Source organism: Oryza brachyantha, chromosome 12 (assembly GCF_000231095.2).
Source record: "Oryza brachyantha chromosome 12, ObraRS2, whole genome shotgun sequence".
In the NCBI taxonomy this organism is placed as follows: domain Eukaryota; kingdom Viridiplantae; phylum Streptophyta; class Magnoliopsida; order Poales; family Poaceae; genus Oryza; species Oryza brachyantha.
Genome location: NC_023174.2, coordinates 9,563,386 through 9,583,139, shown reverse-complemented (window position 1 = coordinate 9,583,139; position 19,754 = coordinate 9,563,386). Strand labels below are relative to the sequence as shown.

Genomic DNA, 19,754 nt, shown 5'->3' with positions numbered 1-19,754 from the left:
AACTTCTCCAAAATTTTTCTCAGTCTAAACATCACCTTAGCTTATGTATCAGCACAAGACAAGCACGGTCACCGCTACCTCGATGAGGACACAAGATCCCAGTGCTAGTTGTTAGTGGCAACTGCGTCGTTCGTCATACTTGTCCTGCATGAGGATGGCCGGCGGCGCAGAAGATTGAAACAACTAGAAGAAGAACAGGTGATTCTTGCCTTGTGAGGTAGGCGGCCATCGATCTAGTCATTTAGCATGCGGCGGCGGCGGCATGAGGACGAAGGATTTTGTGGGCTACAGAAGAGAAATGAGAGATTATGGGTACACCCGATAGGCTTTGATCCGTATGGATGGTGGTGTTTTCTGCTCGTTGACGGGGAGATTGCCCGGTGGATTTCGCCCGCGGCAAGCGCTGGTCGATGAAACAACGGAGGACGGAGAAGGGGCGGGAGGACAATGCACATGGGATCGATTAGGTCGTCATTGGACCGGCAAAACAGTTTTTTAATCACCATCAAGTCGCCCGGCGCCAAATCTAGCGCCCGCTCAGTTCTCTCTTTGCCTTTCTCTCCCCTCCACGAATAAGATGACGTGTAAATTTTTATAGCCTACTGACTAGTACTATTATACCTGCTCTTAGACACGGAGAAGAGTGCATTTTCAGCTTGACGTGTTTTCATTTTCTCTGAGTTTTCATTTGATTTCTTGCAGTCTCTAGAAAGACAAAGTATGATAACTCGATCGACGAAGAAATACGACGTGGACTGGTCACGCAAAATCCAAGCACAAGCAACTGCCCATTGAATCAAGCGAATTCTGAAATGGCCAGGTAATACAGCAATAGTTCAAGCATCACCAGAAAAAAGGGGACAGTAATATTGTTAGCCGAAGGTGGTTCAGCACTGAAGGAAATTCTGCTGCGGTTTACAGCACAAACAGTGCACTCAAATTGTATGGGTACAACTATGTCAGCACGGCTAACACGATTGACCTCAGAAAGAGCAAACAAACAACACAATGCAGATGGATCGAAGCAAGAAGTAGCCAGCCATATGAAGTAATTCGAATATAAACTCTGTCAAGCAACTGAATATTACTAGCTCGGTAGCAACACTATGGGAACAGGTAGTTTCTCCGTTCATCTTTCTATGTAGAACTAATCCGAAGACAATGTTTAACAGTTTAAGTAAAACAAGCAATGAGAGCGGTGTTTAGTTATAATGGCCTATGTAGAAGGCCAGCTAGCCTAACGCAGCAAGCTAACAACACTCCAGAGTTATGAACCAAGCAGCTATTTACTTTTCAGAAGAACAAAAATGGAGAATGCAGGGACAGGATGGAAGAATTGTGTGCTGTTAGTGGATTTAACGTTTGAGCTAAGAACCTAAATGTTAACAACTTCTCAGTAAAATTTACAGGAAGTCCTGCATATAAATGATTTCAACAGAGAGCAAAATTTGGATTCATGCAAATTCTGTTTGAGATCCAAAAACAACAGGAAAGGGGTGTGCTCTGGGTCACAGAATCCAAGAACAGTCGTCCAAAATTGCAGAGATATGCTAATGCCTTGAATCATCCAAATGTGTAACCGAACCAAAGATAGCAAAAGGACTACAAACATTCGGTAAATGATTACCAAACCCTGGAAGCATAAAACTCTATCAGCCTCTTTTTAGAACTAAAAATATGCAGATGAATTAATTCAGCAGTGCAGACTATGCAGTCATAACGAAACAGAACAATCTGCAGACACCAGTTAAGATATTTGGACATTGAATTCTCACTGCAGCTTTAAAATGCAAGTACAGAGAAACTAAGTAAACCGGCAACTCATCATCAATTAGAATTTATTCAGTGAATTGAGAATTCTGTAGCCAGCTTGGGACCAGCAAGAAAAAATTTCAACACGACAACACCATCGAAATCAGCACGATCACATACTACTTACTTGATCTGATGCTCTGCCGAAACTCTTGTCAAAACTACGCAGCTTACACTCAGCAAGATCACATACTAACTCGATTTGCTCTGCCAAAACTCGTTGTCTCATCTAAGGGAGAACCCAAACTGGAGAGGATTTGTTGGACGGACCATACTCCGGGATGCATTGCCTGACCTGCGGCGGTGTTCCCGACCATTTCCCGACATCGCTGCAGTGGTATCGCCGTTGGGCTCTACTCCTGAACACGATCCGGTGGTCGTAGAAGGTCCGGTCATCCAGGAAGTAGATGCCCTCCTTGCCAGGGTACCCATGCGCCACTTCGTACGATCTGGAGCAGCCTCTTCCGACGAACAGGATACGGCCCTCGAGCGCCGGCAGCTCGGCCCAGCGGTGCTCAGCTTCAACTTCCCCTTCGGCGTTGATGACATTCCGGACTTCTTGCTGGAACACTCGGAACGCGAACGTCGACGAGGAGGGTTCACGAGTGCCTAACCTGACGACCAGGAGCAACTCCCCCCGGGACTCCACGAGGTAGCGAGCGAGGACAGGCCCGTCGCCCTCGCCGCCGCGCCGCTCGAATTACCGCACCTTCCTTGTCATGTCCGGGAGAGGGAATATGGGTTGACGAAACTCACGGATGTGTTCCCCTCGGGTGAGGAAGAGGAAGGCTTCGTCTCCACGGCTGTACAGGAGGTCCTCCACTTCAAGGTCCTCGTTTATCGGCGGAAAGGACGGTGAAATCACCGGTGCCTGGTTGCCCATCTCCCAGAACCCGATGTGCCATGTGCCCTCGACTATGCTGCTGGGAGGATAGCCGATGATGCCGGCGGCGACGCATCCCGGTTCTGTTGGCTGGCGCGAGAAGGTGGCGGCGACGATGAAGATCCTGACCTCAACTAGGATTTGTATGTATTGGAACGGCGGCACCAGGAAATTGCGTAGGCACGTGTTGGGGAGATCGATGCGCAGGTACGGACGCTCAAGGTTGAGGAGGATGTGTTGGTCGTTTTGTTGGAGGGAGACGAAGAGCCAGTTGCCGTCGTAGGAGCCGAAGAAGCGCGCGGTGTGTGCGCTGTGCACGAGGAAGTAGCGGTGGGTGCGCCAGTTGCTGAGGACGCAGTGGAAGACCGGAGGCCCGATGGATCTCGGGACGAGGAGCCACGGGAGAGGGGGAGGCACCGGTTCGAGCAGCTGAATCTGCGCGCGCCAGGTTTCGCCGAGGTATCGTGCGCGGTCGCGATCGATTTTGCATCGGAGGCTGCTGACGATCTCGCGGACTATGTCGGCGGGGACTTTCGCCAATGGAGGCTCGGCATTATCAAGTGGTGGAGGAAACTCGTCAGCCATTGAAGCAAATGGGGGGAGTTGGTTGTGGCTAATGGCGGCACGAGAGAGCGGAGGTTGAAGACGAAGAGAAGAGGAAGGCCTCTGGTGCTTTATATGCTGGTTTGATTCCCTTTGCTTCTGGAAGCGTCGAGCGAGTTGCTTCTTTGGCAAGTCTCGCCCAGCTTGCAAGTCAAATTCAAAACTCAGGGGGTGTTTAGTCGGTGAAAACAAAATTTTTAGATCTCACGTTAAATGTTTGACCGAATGTCGGAACAGATTTTCAGACATGAATAAACAAAACGAATTTTAAGGCTACGAATTTCACGGCTAGCCTATAAATTGGGAGACGAATCTTTTCCACGAATTTCACAGCTAGCCTAATTAATGATTTTTCATATAATTGTGCAATTAGTTTTTCGTTTCATCTATGTTTGATACTCTATTGAGGTGTTCAAAGATTTGATGTGATGTTTTTGGGTGAAAATTTTTTGAAATAAACAGGGCCTCAGTTTCAGTAGGGATTTGTATCTACCCTGAATGAATCTAAATGGCAACCTACACATCCCTTCTCGATTGCAATTTTGAAGGAAAAGTTGCCTGAGCATGCGTATATCCCTATATGCATGATCGGAGTATTGCACATCAGATCGAGCAATTCCTAATGTTCTAAAAGCGAATGTTGAAAAAATAAATTACAAATTACAATGAAAAACACCAAAATCAACGTCAAATTTAAGGGTGAGAAATTTAATTTTTGTGTTATAAATATAAGAAAAAGTGAAAGATATGGGTGAAAATCCTTAGGAGTACAATGGGGTGAGGGGAAGAAATAGAATCCACACACTTGTGAACCTGCGTATGCCCACGCCAAATAAATATCTCTTGGCACTAAATCTGGCTAAATGTTTTCGATTTCTTCTTTGATAATCGTCGCGATTTGTTGGACTTAACGAAAATTCCCCCTAAAGATTCTTCTGTTTTGCTCGCTCCTAAGGTCCTGTTTGGTTAGAGGGACTAATTATTAGTCTCTATTTTAGTCACTTTTAGTCTCCAAAAGCTTAAACAGGAGGGACTGAAAGGGACTGAAATGTTTATTAGTCTCTAACTTATTGGGACTAGTTTTCCTTCGTCCCCAACTGATCTCGCACGCGCACGCGGGGGTTCGACGCTGCCCACGGCCGGAGGAAGCCGGTGCGACCGCCCGGGGCTGTCGCCGCCCACGCCGGAGGAGGCCGCCGCCCGCGCCGGAGGAAGCCGGCGGCCCGGCGCCCACGGCCGGAGGAAGCCGGTGCGACCGCCCAGGGCCGTCGCCGCCCACGCCGGAGGAGGCCGCCGCCCGCGCCGGAGGAAGTCAGCGCTACCGCCCAGGGCCGTCGCCGCGCACGCCAAGGGCTGCTGCCGCCCACGCCAGAGGAGGCCGCCGTGACCGCCAGTGCTCGTCGCCCGCCGGGCACGCCTGGGGCTATCGCCGCCCAGGGCCACGCCGCAGGTCGCCGCCGCCCACGCCGGAGGCAGCTGTCACTGCTTGGCCGCTTGCTCCTGCTGCTGCTTACCGCTTGCTGCTGCTGCTGCTTAGTCGTTGCTGCAGCTGTTGATCTGTGATTTAAAAATAACTGTTTTTAGTCTCTTTTAATCCCTCTAACCAAACAGTAGGAACTAAAGATTTACTTCATGGGCTAATTTTTAGTCCTAGGACTACAGAACTAAACAGGTCCTGAGTACCCTATCAAGATTTGAGCCGATCTTACCGCTTTTGATAATTTGTTTGTTGCATCGCGCATTTGCCCCACCCTTAATGAGGCAGCGTATAGTTGGAGAAAATTTTTGGGACAGAGGTTACATCAACGCATACGGTCACATATTTGAAGTATTAAACGTATTCTAATTACAAAACAAATTTTAGATTTTGGCTGAAAACCGCGAGACGAATTTTTTGAGTCTAATTAATCTGCCATTAGCACATGTTGGTTACTGCAGTACTTATGGCTAATCATGCACTAATTAGACTCAAAAGATTCATCTCACGATTTTCTCCATAACTACGTAATTAGTTTTAATGTTTATATATATTTAATGCTTTATTTAGGTGTCTAAAGATTCGATGTGATGCTTTTAAAAAAGTTTTTGGGAACTAAATAGGGCCTGAGATTACCGTGCTATAGTTGAGCACCGGTGACATGTTAGCCCAAATCTCCTTTGTGATGGGACAGTGTTTGAAAATATATTTGTGTTGTCTCTAGGTTTCTTAAAGAAAGTTTGTAGAAATAGTTGTTTGGCCATTGTCCGTGTTGTACCCTATTTGTCACCCTAATTCTGTTCTGGAGTAGCAACCAAACAAAGATTTTGCATTTGGACTATGCCCACGCTTTCCAGTTACGTTTTTACTGCCGCATGCGCTTCAGTTATAGCGAACTGCACTCTGTGTATGCTGACTTTGTGGAGTAGGTTCCATTGCTTGTCTAAGTCTAGGACATGGTATCATCTACCCTTTCTGTTAGTCTGATTGTTCTTTTCAGTATTATTAACCATATATCTCTGAACTCCTAGATTAGCTCTTGGGTCAGATTGTATCTTATGTCATGTATCCAATTTCCATTTGACAAAGCATCATGCACCATGTGCTTCTTCTTTCTAGAATGTGGTGCCAGTTGTCTTAGAGGTTGATCAATATAGATGCGAAACGGGCGGGCCATGCCAGCACGGCCCAGGCACAGTCAGGCCCATGCCGGAATGTGTCGGGCCGGCACGACCCAATCAGCCTATCGGGCCATGCCGTGCTGGCCCATGGGCGGCATCGATGGCCCAGGCACGGCCCAATACCACTCGGGCCACGCCGGGCAGGCCCGAAGGCACGACGACCCACTGTGCTTCTTCAATAAATAAGTCTATATCTTGTCGCTCACTTCTCTGGGCTATTGAAATAAGTCTATTTCTCCCCCTCTACTTTAGGCTATTACATACGTAGCAAGAATAAGTCTGTTTTGCATACTTTTTTTGGGCTAGGTCTTATATGAATAAATTAAGTCTATTTTCGGTCCCCAAATATTTTATTGCATCGGGCCGTGCCGGGCCGGCCCAGCGTGCCAAGGTTGCTGCCCAAGCATGGCCCAACCATCGGGCCGGGCTGGCCCAAGCCCGACACCGACTGGGCCATGTCGTGGGCCGGGCCACGACGCCGTGCCTTGTGCCGGGCTGTCGGGCCTCAGGCCTTATAGCCAACTTATTTGATCACCAAGCCAGGTTGAACCTAATAATTGTGTTGTCTTCCCGTTGCCTATTTGTACTTTTGTTGCATTGGCAAATAGTTGACGGTTGTGCTCATCACATGGTGATCCTAGCATAGTGCAACGTTTTTCTGGCTCTACCCATTTGTACCATAGCTATCTTAGTCTAAGTGCTCTCACAAAATGATCAAAGTTCAGGATCCCTAGCCCTCCTAAATTCTTGGGGAACAAACTTTTCCACAATTCACCTTTCATTTCCCTACCGGCCTAAGAATAACTTAGGAGAAACTAAATGAAGGAGAGATGTTAATAATATCCCTTTTTACTTTAGCACGACCAATCTCAATTCTCAAATATAGCAATCCACAAAAAATAACAGACATGAAACTACTATTCCGACATGGAGGACTAGGCATTTTCAGCTTAACACGTTAGTGTGTTTTTTCATTTTCTCTAAGTTATCTCATATCTCTGCAATGCAAGCAAGATAAAGTATTACAAGACCGTTAACCATTTGGATTTCTTGTAGCCTCTCAGGGCATGCACAACGGTTTAGACAGTAGCTGTCTATTTAATATATACAGACAGCGAAACAGACAGATTATACAACAGTTAAGACAACTGATGTCTGTTTGGTTGTCTAGATGTTATCTTAATGCATACATGCATCCTGATCAAACACGCATTTTTCTTTGTAGGCTATTTTGTTACTTTGTCAATACAAATGATTATTCCAAAAAAAATGCTCACACACAGAACAGTACTTCAAATATACTAAAATTCTCAAAACTCCAAAGCATCCACCGCAACGAGGAGCCATCCGTAGCTTGTGTGCCCAAGCTCCTCCCTTCACCTGCCGCAACGGAGCCGCTGCAAGCTGTTGCCCATCCACCGCAACGAGAAGCCGCTCCCTCCGCCGCCGCCAACACTCGCACCTCCGCCGCCGCGAGCAGCCGCCCCACTATGCCCCGGTGCCCTTCTTCGCTGCCTATTGTGGTCTCCAATGGATGGGGAGGATGGGAAACCTAGCTTGGGGAGAATTTTGCCATGGCCGGGACGAGTTTTGGAGCGGCGAGAAGAAGATTTTGGCGCGGCCACCGCATGCGCATCCGATCCTCTGCCGCCGGCGTCGATTTGCAGCGCTTGATACAACGTGCGATGGAGGCGTCGATTTGCCTGGGACAAGGAGTGTTCACCGTCGACGAAACAATCGCTGGCTAGACTCTCTTTCTTCATTTAATTGATGCCACGTAGGATATTTTCCTCCTTTACATGGCTTAATCGACGATACTGCCTAACCGCTGTACTTGCCCTCAAAAGACTACCTAATTACCTATGATTTGCTACGGACAAAAATAATCTATGCACATGCTAGTATTGTTTGAAGCACATTAAATAAAACATTTTTCAAATTTCATTCCTACAAATGGCTTTGCATGTAAACTTGGATGATATTCATCCCTACAAATATGTAGAAGGATTTTTTAACCTTAAAGGACATGTCGCAATTGGAAAAAAAATCAGAATAAGAGGTGGCATAGCAGATGCATCGCCATCTTATTTTAAAGAATTATAGATAAAGTATGATAACTCGATCAATGAGAGAAATATCATGTGGACTTAGACTTGCACTAGAGAGGGTATTGGATAACCATTATCCATACACAATTTTACCCATACATATTTTCAAGAAAATTGCTCATACCTAATTTAAATGAGTTTTACCCAATGGGTATGGTAATGAATGATAAGACAGAAGACATATGTGGGTCTTAATTATAGAAATTGATCAAAATTTATACAAATTTGTTCTTCTACATAATAAATCATCCCACTAACTTTTAGTCAAATTTAATTACTTTTTGTAGTGTAAACACTAGTTTAAAAATTTTAGGCCAGAGTTAATACATACTAAATGGGTTTGAATAAAGAGCGTAAAATGAGTAAATCCTCCCTATACCCAAAATTTCAATGGGTAATTATTTTTACCCATACCCTCTCGGAATGACATAGGTATAGGTAGGGGTGAATGACATAGGTATGGGTAGGGGTGGTAATGTGCTCAAACTTTTTATCTATAAAATTTAAGGGTTGGGTTTAAAATAGGTTGAAAATAAAATTGTATAGAGTTTTGAATTAAACTTTTTAAGAATCAAATAACGTTGTGAAAGAACTCAAACGCCTTTACCCATTACCACTCCTAAGGCCGTGTTAGGTAGTTGGATAAGTAACCAGCGCGGATAACGTAATAATAGATTAGTATATAATTAATAAATTGTTAATTATAAAGTAGAAAGAATAGATTAATATGATTTTTTAATGCAGCTTTCTAATAGAATTTTTTTTAAAAAAACATAATATTTATCAGTTTATGAAGCGTGCATGTAAAAAAGAAAGAAATTTGCATTACTTACCTCAGGGAGCGAACGCGACCTAAGTATAGATTTTGGTATGTAATGAATAACCAGTGACAGCTCTATGTGGACTGGTCACAAAAATCCAAGGACAACTGCACAAACAATTATCCATTGAATCATGTGGATTCTGAAACGACTATGGTAGCACAATAATAGCTCAAGCATCACCAAAAAGGGACATAGTAAGGGCATGTTCAAAGCTAGAGCCTATTATAGACTTTTATCTTATCTACGCCGTAATAAGAACCTATTTTATAATGATACGAACAAAGATAGAGTCAGTATGGTTTCTTTGTAAATGTAATAAAATATTTTTGTTACGCTAGTTTTCTTTTTATTCACTCTAATGCAAGAAAATTTTCTTTAATAAATGGTAAGAGTAGACTCTAAGTTGTTGTCATGCATGATAATGGTTTTTCTCTCTCCTTTTCTCTTTTTTTCTCTCTCCTTTTCTCTTTTTTCTTCACGTCATCAAATTGCATGTAATTAAGAGAGAGTCAGCAAATAAACACCTTTGTACTGCCCTAAGTACACACTATTCTTGGCTGCAGGTGCCAGATGGTTTCTGCGCTGAAGGAAGTTCTGCTGAAGTTTACAGCACAAACAGTGCACTCAAATTGGATGGGTGCCAATCAGCACCTGTCTCAGCACGAGCTGCAGGATTGATCTCAGCAAGAGCAAACAAACAACACAACGCAGATCGATCGAAGCAAGAATTAGCCAGCCGCAGCCATTAGAAGTAACTCAAATGTTAACTCCGTCAAGCAACCGAGTATTCATTTGGTAATAAAACTCCAAGCCAGAGTGAGCGAAACCATGTAACACTCGGTAGCACACTCTCACAGTAAGTTACAGACGACATATACAGAGCGATAACCAGCCCCAGCTATATATGATGCCTGAACTCTATGGGAACTGGTATTTTATTCGTTCATCTTTCAATCCGAAGAAAGGAAGTAAATCCAAAGAGAGTTTAAGTAAAACAAGAAATGATAGCATTGTTTAGGCCAGCCAGCCTAACGCAGCAAACTAACAGCACTTCAGAGATATGAACCAAGCAGCTATTTACTTTTCAGAAGAACAAAAATGGAGGATGCAGGGACAGGATACAAGAATTATGTGCTATTAGTTGAATTTACATTTGAGCTAAGAACCTCAATGTTTTCAATTTATCAGGTAAATCTACAGGAAGTCCTGTATATATATGATTTCAACAAAGGGAAATTAGACTGCAAGAATACAGAGCAAAATTTGGCTTCATGCAAATCCAGTTTGAGATCCAGAAACAACAGCAAAGGGGTGTGCTCTGGGTCAAGAACAGCCATGAACATGTCCACGGTGAAACTATCAATTGCAAGGATACGCCAACGTCATGAATTATCCAAAAGCGCAACCGAATCGAAGGTAGCAACAGGTCTACAAACATTGGGTAATGATTGCTGTTTCAGGTTGCACCTAACAAATTTAGGACGAAATATGCTGATAAATTAATTTAGCCGTGCAGCCATAACGAAACAGAACAATCTGCAGATACCAGTTAAGATATTTGGACATTGAATTCTCATTGCAGCTTTAAAATGCAAGTACAGAGGAACTAAGTAAACCGGCAACTCATCATCAATTAGAATTTATTCACTGAATTGAGAATTCTGTAGCCAACTTGGGACCAGCAAGAAAAAATTTCAACACGACAACACCATCGAAATCAGCACGATCACATACTACTTACTTGATCTGATGCTCTGCCGAAACTCGTCGTCAAAACTATGCAGCTTACACTCAGCATGATCACATACTAACTTGATTTGCTCTGCCAGAACTCGTTGTCTCATCTAAGGGAGAACCCAAACTGGAGAGGATTCGTTGGACGGACCATACTCCGGGATGCATTGCCTGACCTGCGGCGGTGTTCCCGACCATTTCCCCACATCGCTGCAGTGGTATCGCCGTCGGGCTCTACTCCTGAATACGATCCGGTGGTCGTAGAAGGTCCGGTCATCCAGGAAGTAGATTCCCTCCTTACCAGGGTACCCATGCGCCACTTCGTACGATCTGGAGCAGCCTCTTCCGACGAACAAGATACGGCCCTCGAGCGCGGGCAGCTCGGCCCAGTGGTGCTCAGCTTCAACTTCCCCTTCGGCGTTGATGACATTCCGGACTTCTTGCTGGAACACCCGGAACGCCAACGTCGGCGAGGGGGGTTCACGAGTGCCTAACCTGACCACCATGAGCAAATCCCCCCGGGACTCCACGAGGTAGCGAGCGAGGACAGGCCCGTCGCCCTCGCCGCCGCGCCGCTGGAAGTACCGCACCTTCCTTTTCATGTCCGGGAGAGGGAATATGGGTTGACGAAACTCACGGATGTGTTCCCCTCGGGTGAGGAAGAGGAAGGCTTCGTCTCCACGGCTGTACAGGAGGTCCTCCACTTCAAGGTCCTCGTTCGTCGGCGGAAAGGACTGTGAAATCACCGGTGCCTTGTTGCCCATCTCCCAGAACCCGATGTGCCATGTGTCCACGACTGGGCTGCTGGGAGGATAGCCGATGATGCCGGCGGCGACACATCCCTGTTCGGTTGGCTGGCGAGAGAAGGTGGCGGCGACGATGAAGATCCTGTCCTCAACTAGGATTTGTGGGTAATGGAACGGGCGCACCTGGAATCTGCGTAGGCACTTGTTGGGGAGATCGATGCGCAGGTACGGACGCTCAAGGTTGAGGAGGAAGTGTTGGTCGTTTTGGTGGAGGGAGACGAAGAGCCAGTTGCCGTCGTAGGAGCCGAAGAAGCGCGCGGCGTGTGCGCTGTCCACGAGGAAGTAGCGGTGGGTGCTCCAGTTGCTGAGGACGCAGTGGAAGACCGGAGGCCCGACAGATCTCGGGACGAGGAGCCACGGGAGAGGGGGAGGCAGCGGCTCGAGCAGCTGAATCTGCGCGCGGAAGGTTCCGCCGAGGTCTCCTGCGCGTTCGCGATCGAGGTTGCATCGTATGCCGGCGACGATCTCGCGGACCATGTAGGCGGGGAGGTTCGTCAATTGAGGCTCGCCATCATCCAGTGGTGGAGGAAACTCGTCAGCCATTGAAGCGAATGGGGGAGTTGGTGGTGGCTAATGGCGGCACGAGAGATGGGAGGTTGAAGACGAGGAGGAGAGGAGGAAGGTCAAGGCTGTGATGCTGGTGCTTTATATGCTCGGTACTAGTTACGTCTTCCGATTTGATTCCGTTTGGCTTCTGGAAGCGAGTTGCTTCTTTCGCAAGACTCGCCCAGCTTCAGTACAATTTTGAATCTATCCTGAACATGGCTTTATCCGCACATATATACAAGATCGGAGTATTGCACACCTGACCATCACTGGTACTGAACATTTTGAGATTTGAGACACTGAATTAGCAGAATCTTATAATGGCGAGCATTGTTACGGTACAAGTTGTACCCAAAGGTAGGAATGAAAATGGCTTGGAAACAGTTTGAAACTATCTCTACCGTTTCGGTTTTCAATTTTTTTTCAGAACCGAAACCGGAATCAGAAACTCTAGATACAAAAATAGAATAGGGTAATATGGAATAAGAAAACAGTGCCAATACCGAGCAGAGTGAACACGGTATGGAAAATTTATCGAAACAAAAAATCACCTCAAAATAAGGCCTTGTTTAGTTTTTAAATTTTTTTTGCAAAAACATCACATCGAATTTTTGAACACCTAAATAAAAGCATTAAACATAGATGAACCAAAAAACTAATTGTACAATTATATAAGAAATCTTGAGACGAATCTTTTGGGTCTAATTAATCCATGATTAGGCATAAGTGCTATAGTAACCAACATGTGCTAATGACGGATTAATTAGGCTCAAATATGAATGGCAATGGTTATCCATTAGAGGATTCCCCGCGGGGAATTCTCCTATTAGGTGGCGGGGATGGTATAAATTTAGCCTCTATGGAGGATTAAATGGAGACAAAAGAGTCCCTGTCGGGTCTGGCAGGTTCGGGTATGGTTAACCGTTCCCCATACCCGCTACCCGTGGAGACCTGGAAATATATATGTGCACATGGCCTGGCCCATATGGCCCATAAAATTGAGGCCGAGTATATAAGGAAAAATGAAACCCTAGCCACCCATCCACAGATCCGCTCATCCCTCTCTGTCTCTCTCTCGCGGTCTCGCCACTCGGTACTCAGTAGCCGCCGCCGCCGGCCCTAGACGCCGACTCGCCGTGCCAAGGGCCCCTAGACGCTGAGTCGCCGCCGGCTGGAGGCCGAGTTGCCGGCCCCCGGACTCCGAGTCGCTGCCGCCGACAGCCCCCGAACGCCGAGTCGTCGCCGCCGCCAGCCCCCGGGCGCCGAGTCGCCGCCGCCGTGACAATTGACGATGGCTTCACCTTCGCAGCCGCTAAGCTCCGACGACGATGCAAGGTGAGCACATCTAGCACTCGTACTCCTAAGTCCGAAATCAGCAGCCCTGCCTAGATTGTGTGCCTATAGTACTATGTCCCCGTCCACTAAATTCGTCCTGCATGGCTGCCTCATCTCATTGAGTCACTAACTCACATTTGGCGATCCACAATAAGGGACGCCAATACGGAGTTGGACCAGCCATCGCATGCTATAAGCGCTGCAGCCACACCCGCTGTCGTGCCTGTTGCTGGATCTGCCATTGCTAATGTGGGCAGATCTGGTTCTTCCGGCTCCGGCGCAAAGGCTTGCAGTCGTCCACCTAAACCACCTATAAAAAGGATCGCCACAAGGCCAAAAAGCCGTCTTGCGATTGCAGGAGCTCCTTCTGCTTTGACTAAGGCAATAGCTCCTTCTGCTCCAAGAATTCCAGAAGCATCAACCTCCGCCGACGGACTGCGCTTATTCAAATCCATGGGGTTCGATTTCACGCAAACCCTTTATATTTTTTTAGCTCCATTTTCGTAATTCTAAGCTCCTAACAATTTAGAATGTGTAAATTGGATTTCATTTATTATTTTACACCTTGCTTGATTTTTTTAGATGTTGCCTGATAAGGTGTTTGGAGTATATGTTGCAAATTTATTAATTTATGTGTATCAAGTTTTAGTATGATTCATAATAGAGATTTTTCAGTTCAAGTATTCAGATTTTGGTTGAAAGATATATTCATCTATATTTATCTGTCAATTGTCAGATTTACCACAAATTCCACAGCTGGTACTGGTTGTGGGAGTAGCAGCCAGCAAGAATCACAGTCACTTCCACCACAAACAGAGTCTGTTAATGATTCTGAGCCAATACAAATTGAGGATGATGAGCCGGAAGATGAAGCCGAGAATTTTGGCACAAAGAGGAAGCTTACTTCTGTTGTTTGGAAGGATTTCAAGAAGGTCAAAGTTTGTGGTGATGTAAAGGCTGAGTGCCTTCACTGCCACAAGCGACTTGGAGGGAAGAGCACCAATGGGACTTCTCATCTACATGATCATTTAAAAATTTGCACATTGAGAAAGATCAAGATGGGACCTAAGACACTTGCACAATCTTCGTTGAGATTCAATTCCATCGAGGGAGGGAAAGTATCTGTTGATACATACACATTTGATCCAGCTGTGGCTAGGAGAGAGCTTGCTGCCATGATTATATTACATGAGTATCCTTTATCTATTGTTGATCATATTGGCTTCAGAAGATTTGTTAGTGCACTTCAGCCATTATTTAAGATGGTGACTCGAAACACTATTAGGTAATTTCAGTTCATCTATTATATTTTTGGTTTTGCACTTCTGCAGTTTGATTAATTGATGAGTCTATTGTTTAATTTCTGAATTTAGGAAGGATATTATGGATACATATACGGAAGAAAAGAAAATGGCACTAGCGTATATGGCTGGAGCTAAGTCTAGAGTGGGTATTACCACAGATTTATGGACCTCTGATAATCAAAGAAGAGGTTATATGGCTATCACAGCCCATTTCATTGATGATTCATGGACGCTTCAAAGCATTATCATGAGGTACATGATTCACAAATGAGAATCTACTTGTTATCATCTTAAATTTGCACATTTTAATCTTGCTGCAATATTTCATTTGTAGATTCATATATGTGCCTGCTCCGCACACAGCTGAAGTTATTTGTGAACATCTTTATGAAGCATTGGTGGAATGGAATCTTGATGAGAAGATATCAACTTTAACTCTTGATAACTGCACCACAAATGATAAGGTTATTTCTGAACTCATCAAAAAGATTGGCAAACGTAAACTCATGCTAGAGGGGAAACTATTGCATATGCGTTGTGCTGCCCATATTCTTAACTTGATTGTGAGGGATGGTTTAGATGTGATTAAAGATTCAATTGCAAAGGTTCGAGAAAGTGTTGCCTTTTGGACAGCCACACCTAAAAGAGTAGAAAATTTTGAGGAAATTGCAAAGCACGTAAAAGTTAAAATGGATCACAAGTTAGGCCTTGATTGCAAAACTAGGTGGAATTCCACCTATAGGATGCTAAGTATTGCTTTACCTTGTGCACGTGTTTTTAACCATGCAACACGGGTTGAGAAGCTATATGATTGTGCTCCTAGTGAAGAAGAGTGGGCTTTTGCTAGTGAGGTACTTGATAGGCTCAAGTTGTTTAATGACATCACTGCAATATTTTCTGGAACAAATTATGTGACTTCCAATATTCAGCTACTTAAAATCTGTGAGGCTAAAGAGCAAATTAGGAAGTGGGCTGTTTGTGGTGATTCCACCATAGATAGAGGAAATGTCAGTTGAAATGATTGTGAAGTTTGATAAGTACTGGAAAGATATTCAAGGGCCAATGGGCTTGGCCACCATTCTTGATCCTAGGTTTAAGACTGACTACCTCCTTGGGTTCATTGAGACCATCACTGGTGAGTCAAGTGAAGAGTGTGCAACAAAAGTTGCTGAGGTGAAAGACACTCTGTATGATTTGATGAAGGAGTATGAAGTGGAAGATGACGAGGATAACACGGAATCTTCGGCTCCTCCACTTGTAAATTCTGATTTATTGTCTTCAATCACAGCACGTGTTACTAGTAGGAGGCCAGCAGCAATGCGATTTAAATCAGAGCTAGACAAGTACCTAGATGATGAGTTGGTTTCAATTAATACATAAAACTTTAAGATTCTTGATTGGTGGAAGGTGGCTGGAACATGCTATCCTACATTGAGGAAGGTAGCACGAGACATATTTGCTATTCCTGTTAGCACAGTTGCATCAGAATCTGCATTTAGCACAAGTGGAAGGGTTCTTAGTGAGCATCGCAGCCGGCTTACTCCACAACTCTTAGAGGCCTTAATGTGTTCACAAGATTGGCTGCGAAATAAGTATAAAGGTGCATAAGTTGTTTTATTTATAGATCATGCTTAACGTAGATTTTATAATGTAATAGATGCAAAATAACTCTCATTGTTTTTATCTTGTAGGTGATAATGAAGAAGCGACAAGTTTTTGGACTTGCCTTCAAGAGATCCAAGATGGAATTGAGGTATTCTTTTCACAACTAAAAATTGGCAATCAAACTCCTAGTCTCCTACTGACATTATTTGTTATATCCATATCAAGTACTTGACTAATTTCGATATCTTTTGCTAATTCTGGAATTTAGGGACTTGCTCTTGTTTGAAGAAATGAATGCACGGACATGGCTTGGATCTTGCTCATTTCCTTCCAAACAATCTCATTTAGTCTTTACGGTCTAATCTAATGTCTATTTTTATGAGTTGTAACCCCTATTATATGCCATGATAAATTGTAAACTGTGCCATACTGGAATGCTTTTGGATATTTGGCGGTTGGCATGAAAGAACTACTGCAAAACTATGTTTTTATGTATGCACTATGCCTGGAGAACATGTCTTATTGATGAGTGACCATGCAAACTAGGAATTGTTTTCATGTATAATTAATTCTATTGTTGCTGTCTTGCTGATGGGTTGAACTTCTATAGCTGGAATTGCTATCTTGTTGTCTTGTTGCTGTATTGTTCACAGGGATGGAGGCTCCACGGGAAAAAATTCCCCGCACGGGTATGGTGATGGGGGAAAATGTTGCCCCGTTGCATTTCACGGGGACGGGGACGGGGAAAATTCTCCTTTACGAGGACAGGTCTGGTGGTGTAACCCCCGACGGAGAATTCCCCGTTGCCATCTCTGGGTTCAAAAGATTCATCTCGCGGTTTCTAGGCTAGCCGTGAAATTTATTTTTTCATTTGTGTTCAAAACCTCCTTTCGACATCCGATCAAATATTTGACGTGACACTTCTCCCAAAAATTTTCTCAATCTAAACATCAACTAAGTGTCTAGATCTTTTCTAAAATAACATGTCAAATTTTCAAAGTAAAATATAGAACAACACATCAATACCACTACCAAATGTCACAAAGAAAAAACAGGCTGTTGCAACACGCGGTCTGGCAGTGAGGCTGCAGGGGCGGCGTCGGGGGTGGCGACCAGCGAGGCAGAAGAGGTGTCGGGGGCGGAGAGCCAGGGTAGGATCGGGGGCGGCGGCCGGTGAGGCGAGGCAGGGGCATGCGGGGGCGGATGCCGGAACGCGGAACTCTGGGGCGAGGTCTGCCGTTGGCCGTCGGGGTCTCGGGGGACTGGCACAGTGGCACTGGCCAGTGGCGGCTACGGCGTCGCGGCGTCTGGACGGCGCACGCACGAGAAGGCAGGCAGCCAACTAGCCAAGCCACGCACGGGCCGCACGGCACAGATGACAAGCGCACTCACGTATATGGTTAAATCGAGTATGGGCCGGCCTAGATGGTTGGCCAATTTCTACTGAGGTGGTAAAATTTTTGGTTGCAATGTCATATTAGACGTTTGACCCGATGTAGTAAGAAGTTTTTGAACACGAATGAAAAAAAGTATTTCACAGCTCGTCTGGAAACCGTAAGACGAATCTTTTGAGTCTAATTAAGTTGTCATTAGCATATTTTGGTTATTGTAGCACTTATGGCTAATCATGGACTAATTAGTCTCAAGAAATTCGCCTCACGATTTTTTCAATAACTGTGCAATTAGTTTTTTGGCATCTATGTTTAATACTTCATTTAGATGTTCAAAGATTCGATGTGATGTTTTTGGGAAAAAAAATTTTGGGAACTAAACAAGGCCTGAGTCTACTGTTTGGAATTCCGGTAAATTTTCTGGAATGTTTTCGCTTTCCGGCTGATAGTTCTCCTACCGTATCTGATTTTGCTTAAAAAAATGCAATTTTCAATACAGTTTCCAATGATTTTCGAAACAATTCCGACCGATTGTTTCCGTTTCCGAAAATAGGTCTGAAATCCAAAAAATTCCGATCCATTCTCAACTCTACCCAAAGGTACCAGTACCTTAAGGTACCAAAATAGATCTGGTCATCCATTTCATAGGGGTACAATAGGAAAAAAAAATGTGGAGTGCTTCACCGGCCCTGGCGCCTCACCGCCCCCACCAGCACCGATCACTGCCCGTCCGCCTTCGTCACACCCAGCGCGTCACCATCCCTACCGCCGCTGGCCACTCCTCCGCCTTCATCGCCCCCGGCGCCTCACAGCCCCCACCGTCGCCGGGTACCCTTCCTCACAACCCCCGGCGTCTCATCGCCACTTTCCACCTCGTCGCCTCGCCGTCCCCACCACTCCCAACGCCTGACCACCCCATCCACCTCCCTGTTCTATCTTGTAATGTGAAATTACTCTACTGCCCTTCTAGCTCTATTCATCATGCGATACCACATTAGGGACAGAACGGATACCATGCAGTACAAATCTCTGCCAACCATTAGATCTACTCTAGGTACCGTTGGACCGTAAAAGACATTCCTATATGCAGCGGCAAAAGTTTAGTTAAATGTGTCAAGACTGTTGGTATGCAGCATGTAGATTATTACCGTCTTCTACCGTAGTCTCTCTTGTTTTTCGATCTTCATTTAACCATTTGTCATTGTTCAAAATATTTTATCCGGATATGCCAAATTATAAGACATTATTAAATTTTTAATTAATAAATCAATTCTTCACAAAATAATTAAAAGTTATACAATTTATTGGGAGTCGTCCTCCTTCCCTCCTAACTTCCTCGAAACCACGGACACACTTAAAACAACGCACACCCCTGAAATTAGAAAAAAGAGAGAAAAATGCATGCAACTACCCACGTCTCTCATCTCAAATGAAAATTTTTGAAAAAAAAAAGACAACCTACGCACGCCCTGTAAACTGAGAGAAAAAAAGAAAAAGCATAATCCGACGCACCTGCACACAGAGAAAGAAAAAGAAATAAAAATCACGAAACAGATGTACGTTCCCAGTCCGCCGCCGCCGCTCACGACGGTGCATCTCAACATCGCCGATGCTGCCCTCGCCGCCGGCGTTCGTCCTTGCCGGCCGACGCCTCTCGCCCCCTTCGTCCCAGTACGTTGCCGCGCTCTCACGGTGCATCTCGTCACCGTTGCCCTCGCGCCGTCGGCGTTCGTCCTCGTCGGCCGATGCCTCTCACCGCCACCACCGGCGTCGCACGTCTCACCGCAGCCGCCCCCTCATAGGTAATCTTCTTTGCAAATTTTAACTTCAATTTGAGATTTCATTTGTTCTGTTTCAACACAATTGATACTTAGGGTTCTTGAATCGCACGAAATGAAAAGAAAAAAAATGCCCACACGAATGAAAAACTAAAACGCTAATGACGCACGCACACAACACTGCACACAACCCACGCACGCACCCACGCCGCTGCCTCCGCCGTGGCTGCCGTCGCCGCCGCCGCTGCCACCGCTTCTTCGCCGCCGCCGCCCAGCCGCCACCCCGGCTTTAGGGGACGTAGTTGCGGGGTTGCCACAGCGCTGGATCATCCTCCTCCGCCATGGGGAGAGCGCCGCCGCCATCAAG

At 45.4% G+C, this 19,754-nt stretch overlaps 1 protein-coding gene across 1 annotated transcript; it reads right to left on the bottom strand.

Annotated features, from left to right (window-relative positions):
• Positions 1 to 10,453: 10,453 nt before the first annotated feature.
• LOC102707364 lies at positions 10,454 to 12,160 on the bottom strand. The gene has a single exon (XM_015843085.2). It carries the CDS (start codon positions 11,969 to 11,971, stop codon positions 10,733 to 10,735), a length of 1,239 nt encoding a protein of 412 aa, XP_015698571.2. The 5' UTR covers positions 11,972 to 12,160; the 3' UTR covers positions 10,454 to 10,732.
• Between the last annotated feature and the right edge of the window lie 7,594 nt (positions 12,161 to 19,754).

What these genes read in the sequence shown, in the direction of transcription:
- LOC102707364 (XM_015843085.2), bottom strand. Translation starts at nt 11,971, where the DNA reads ATGGCTGACGAGTTTCCTCCACCACTGGATGATGGCGAGCCTCAATTG.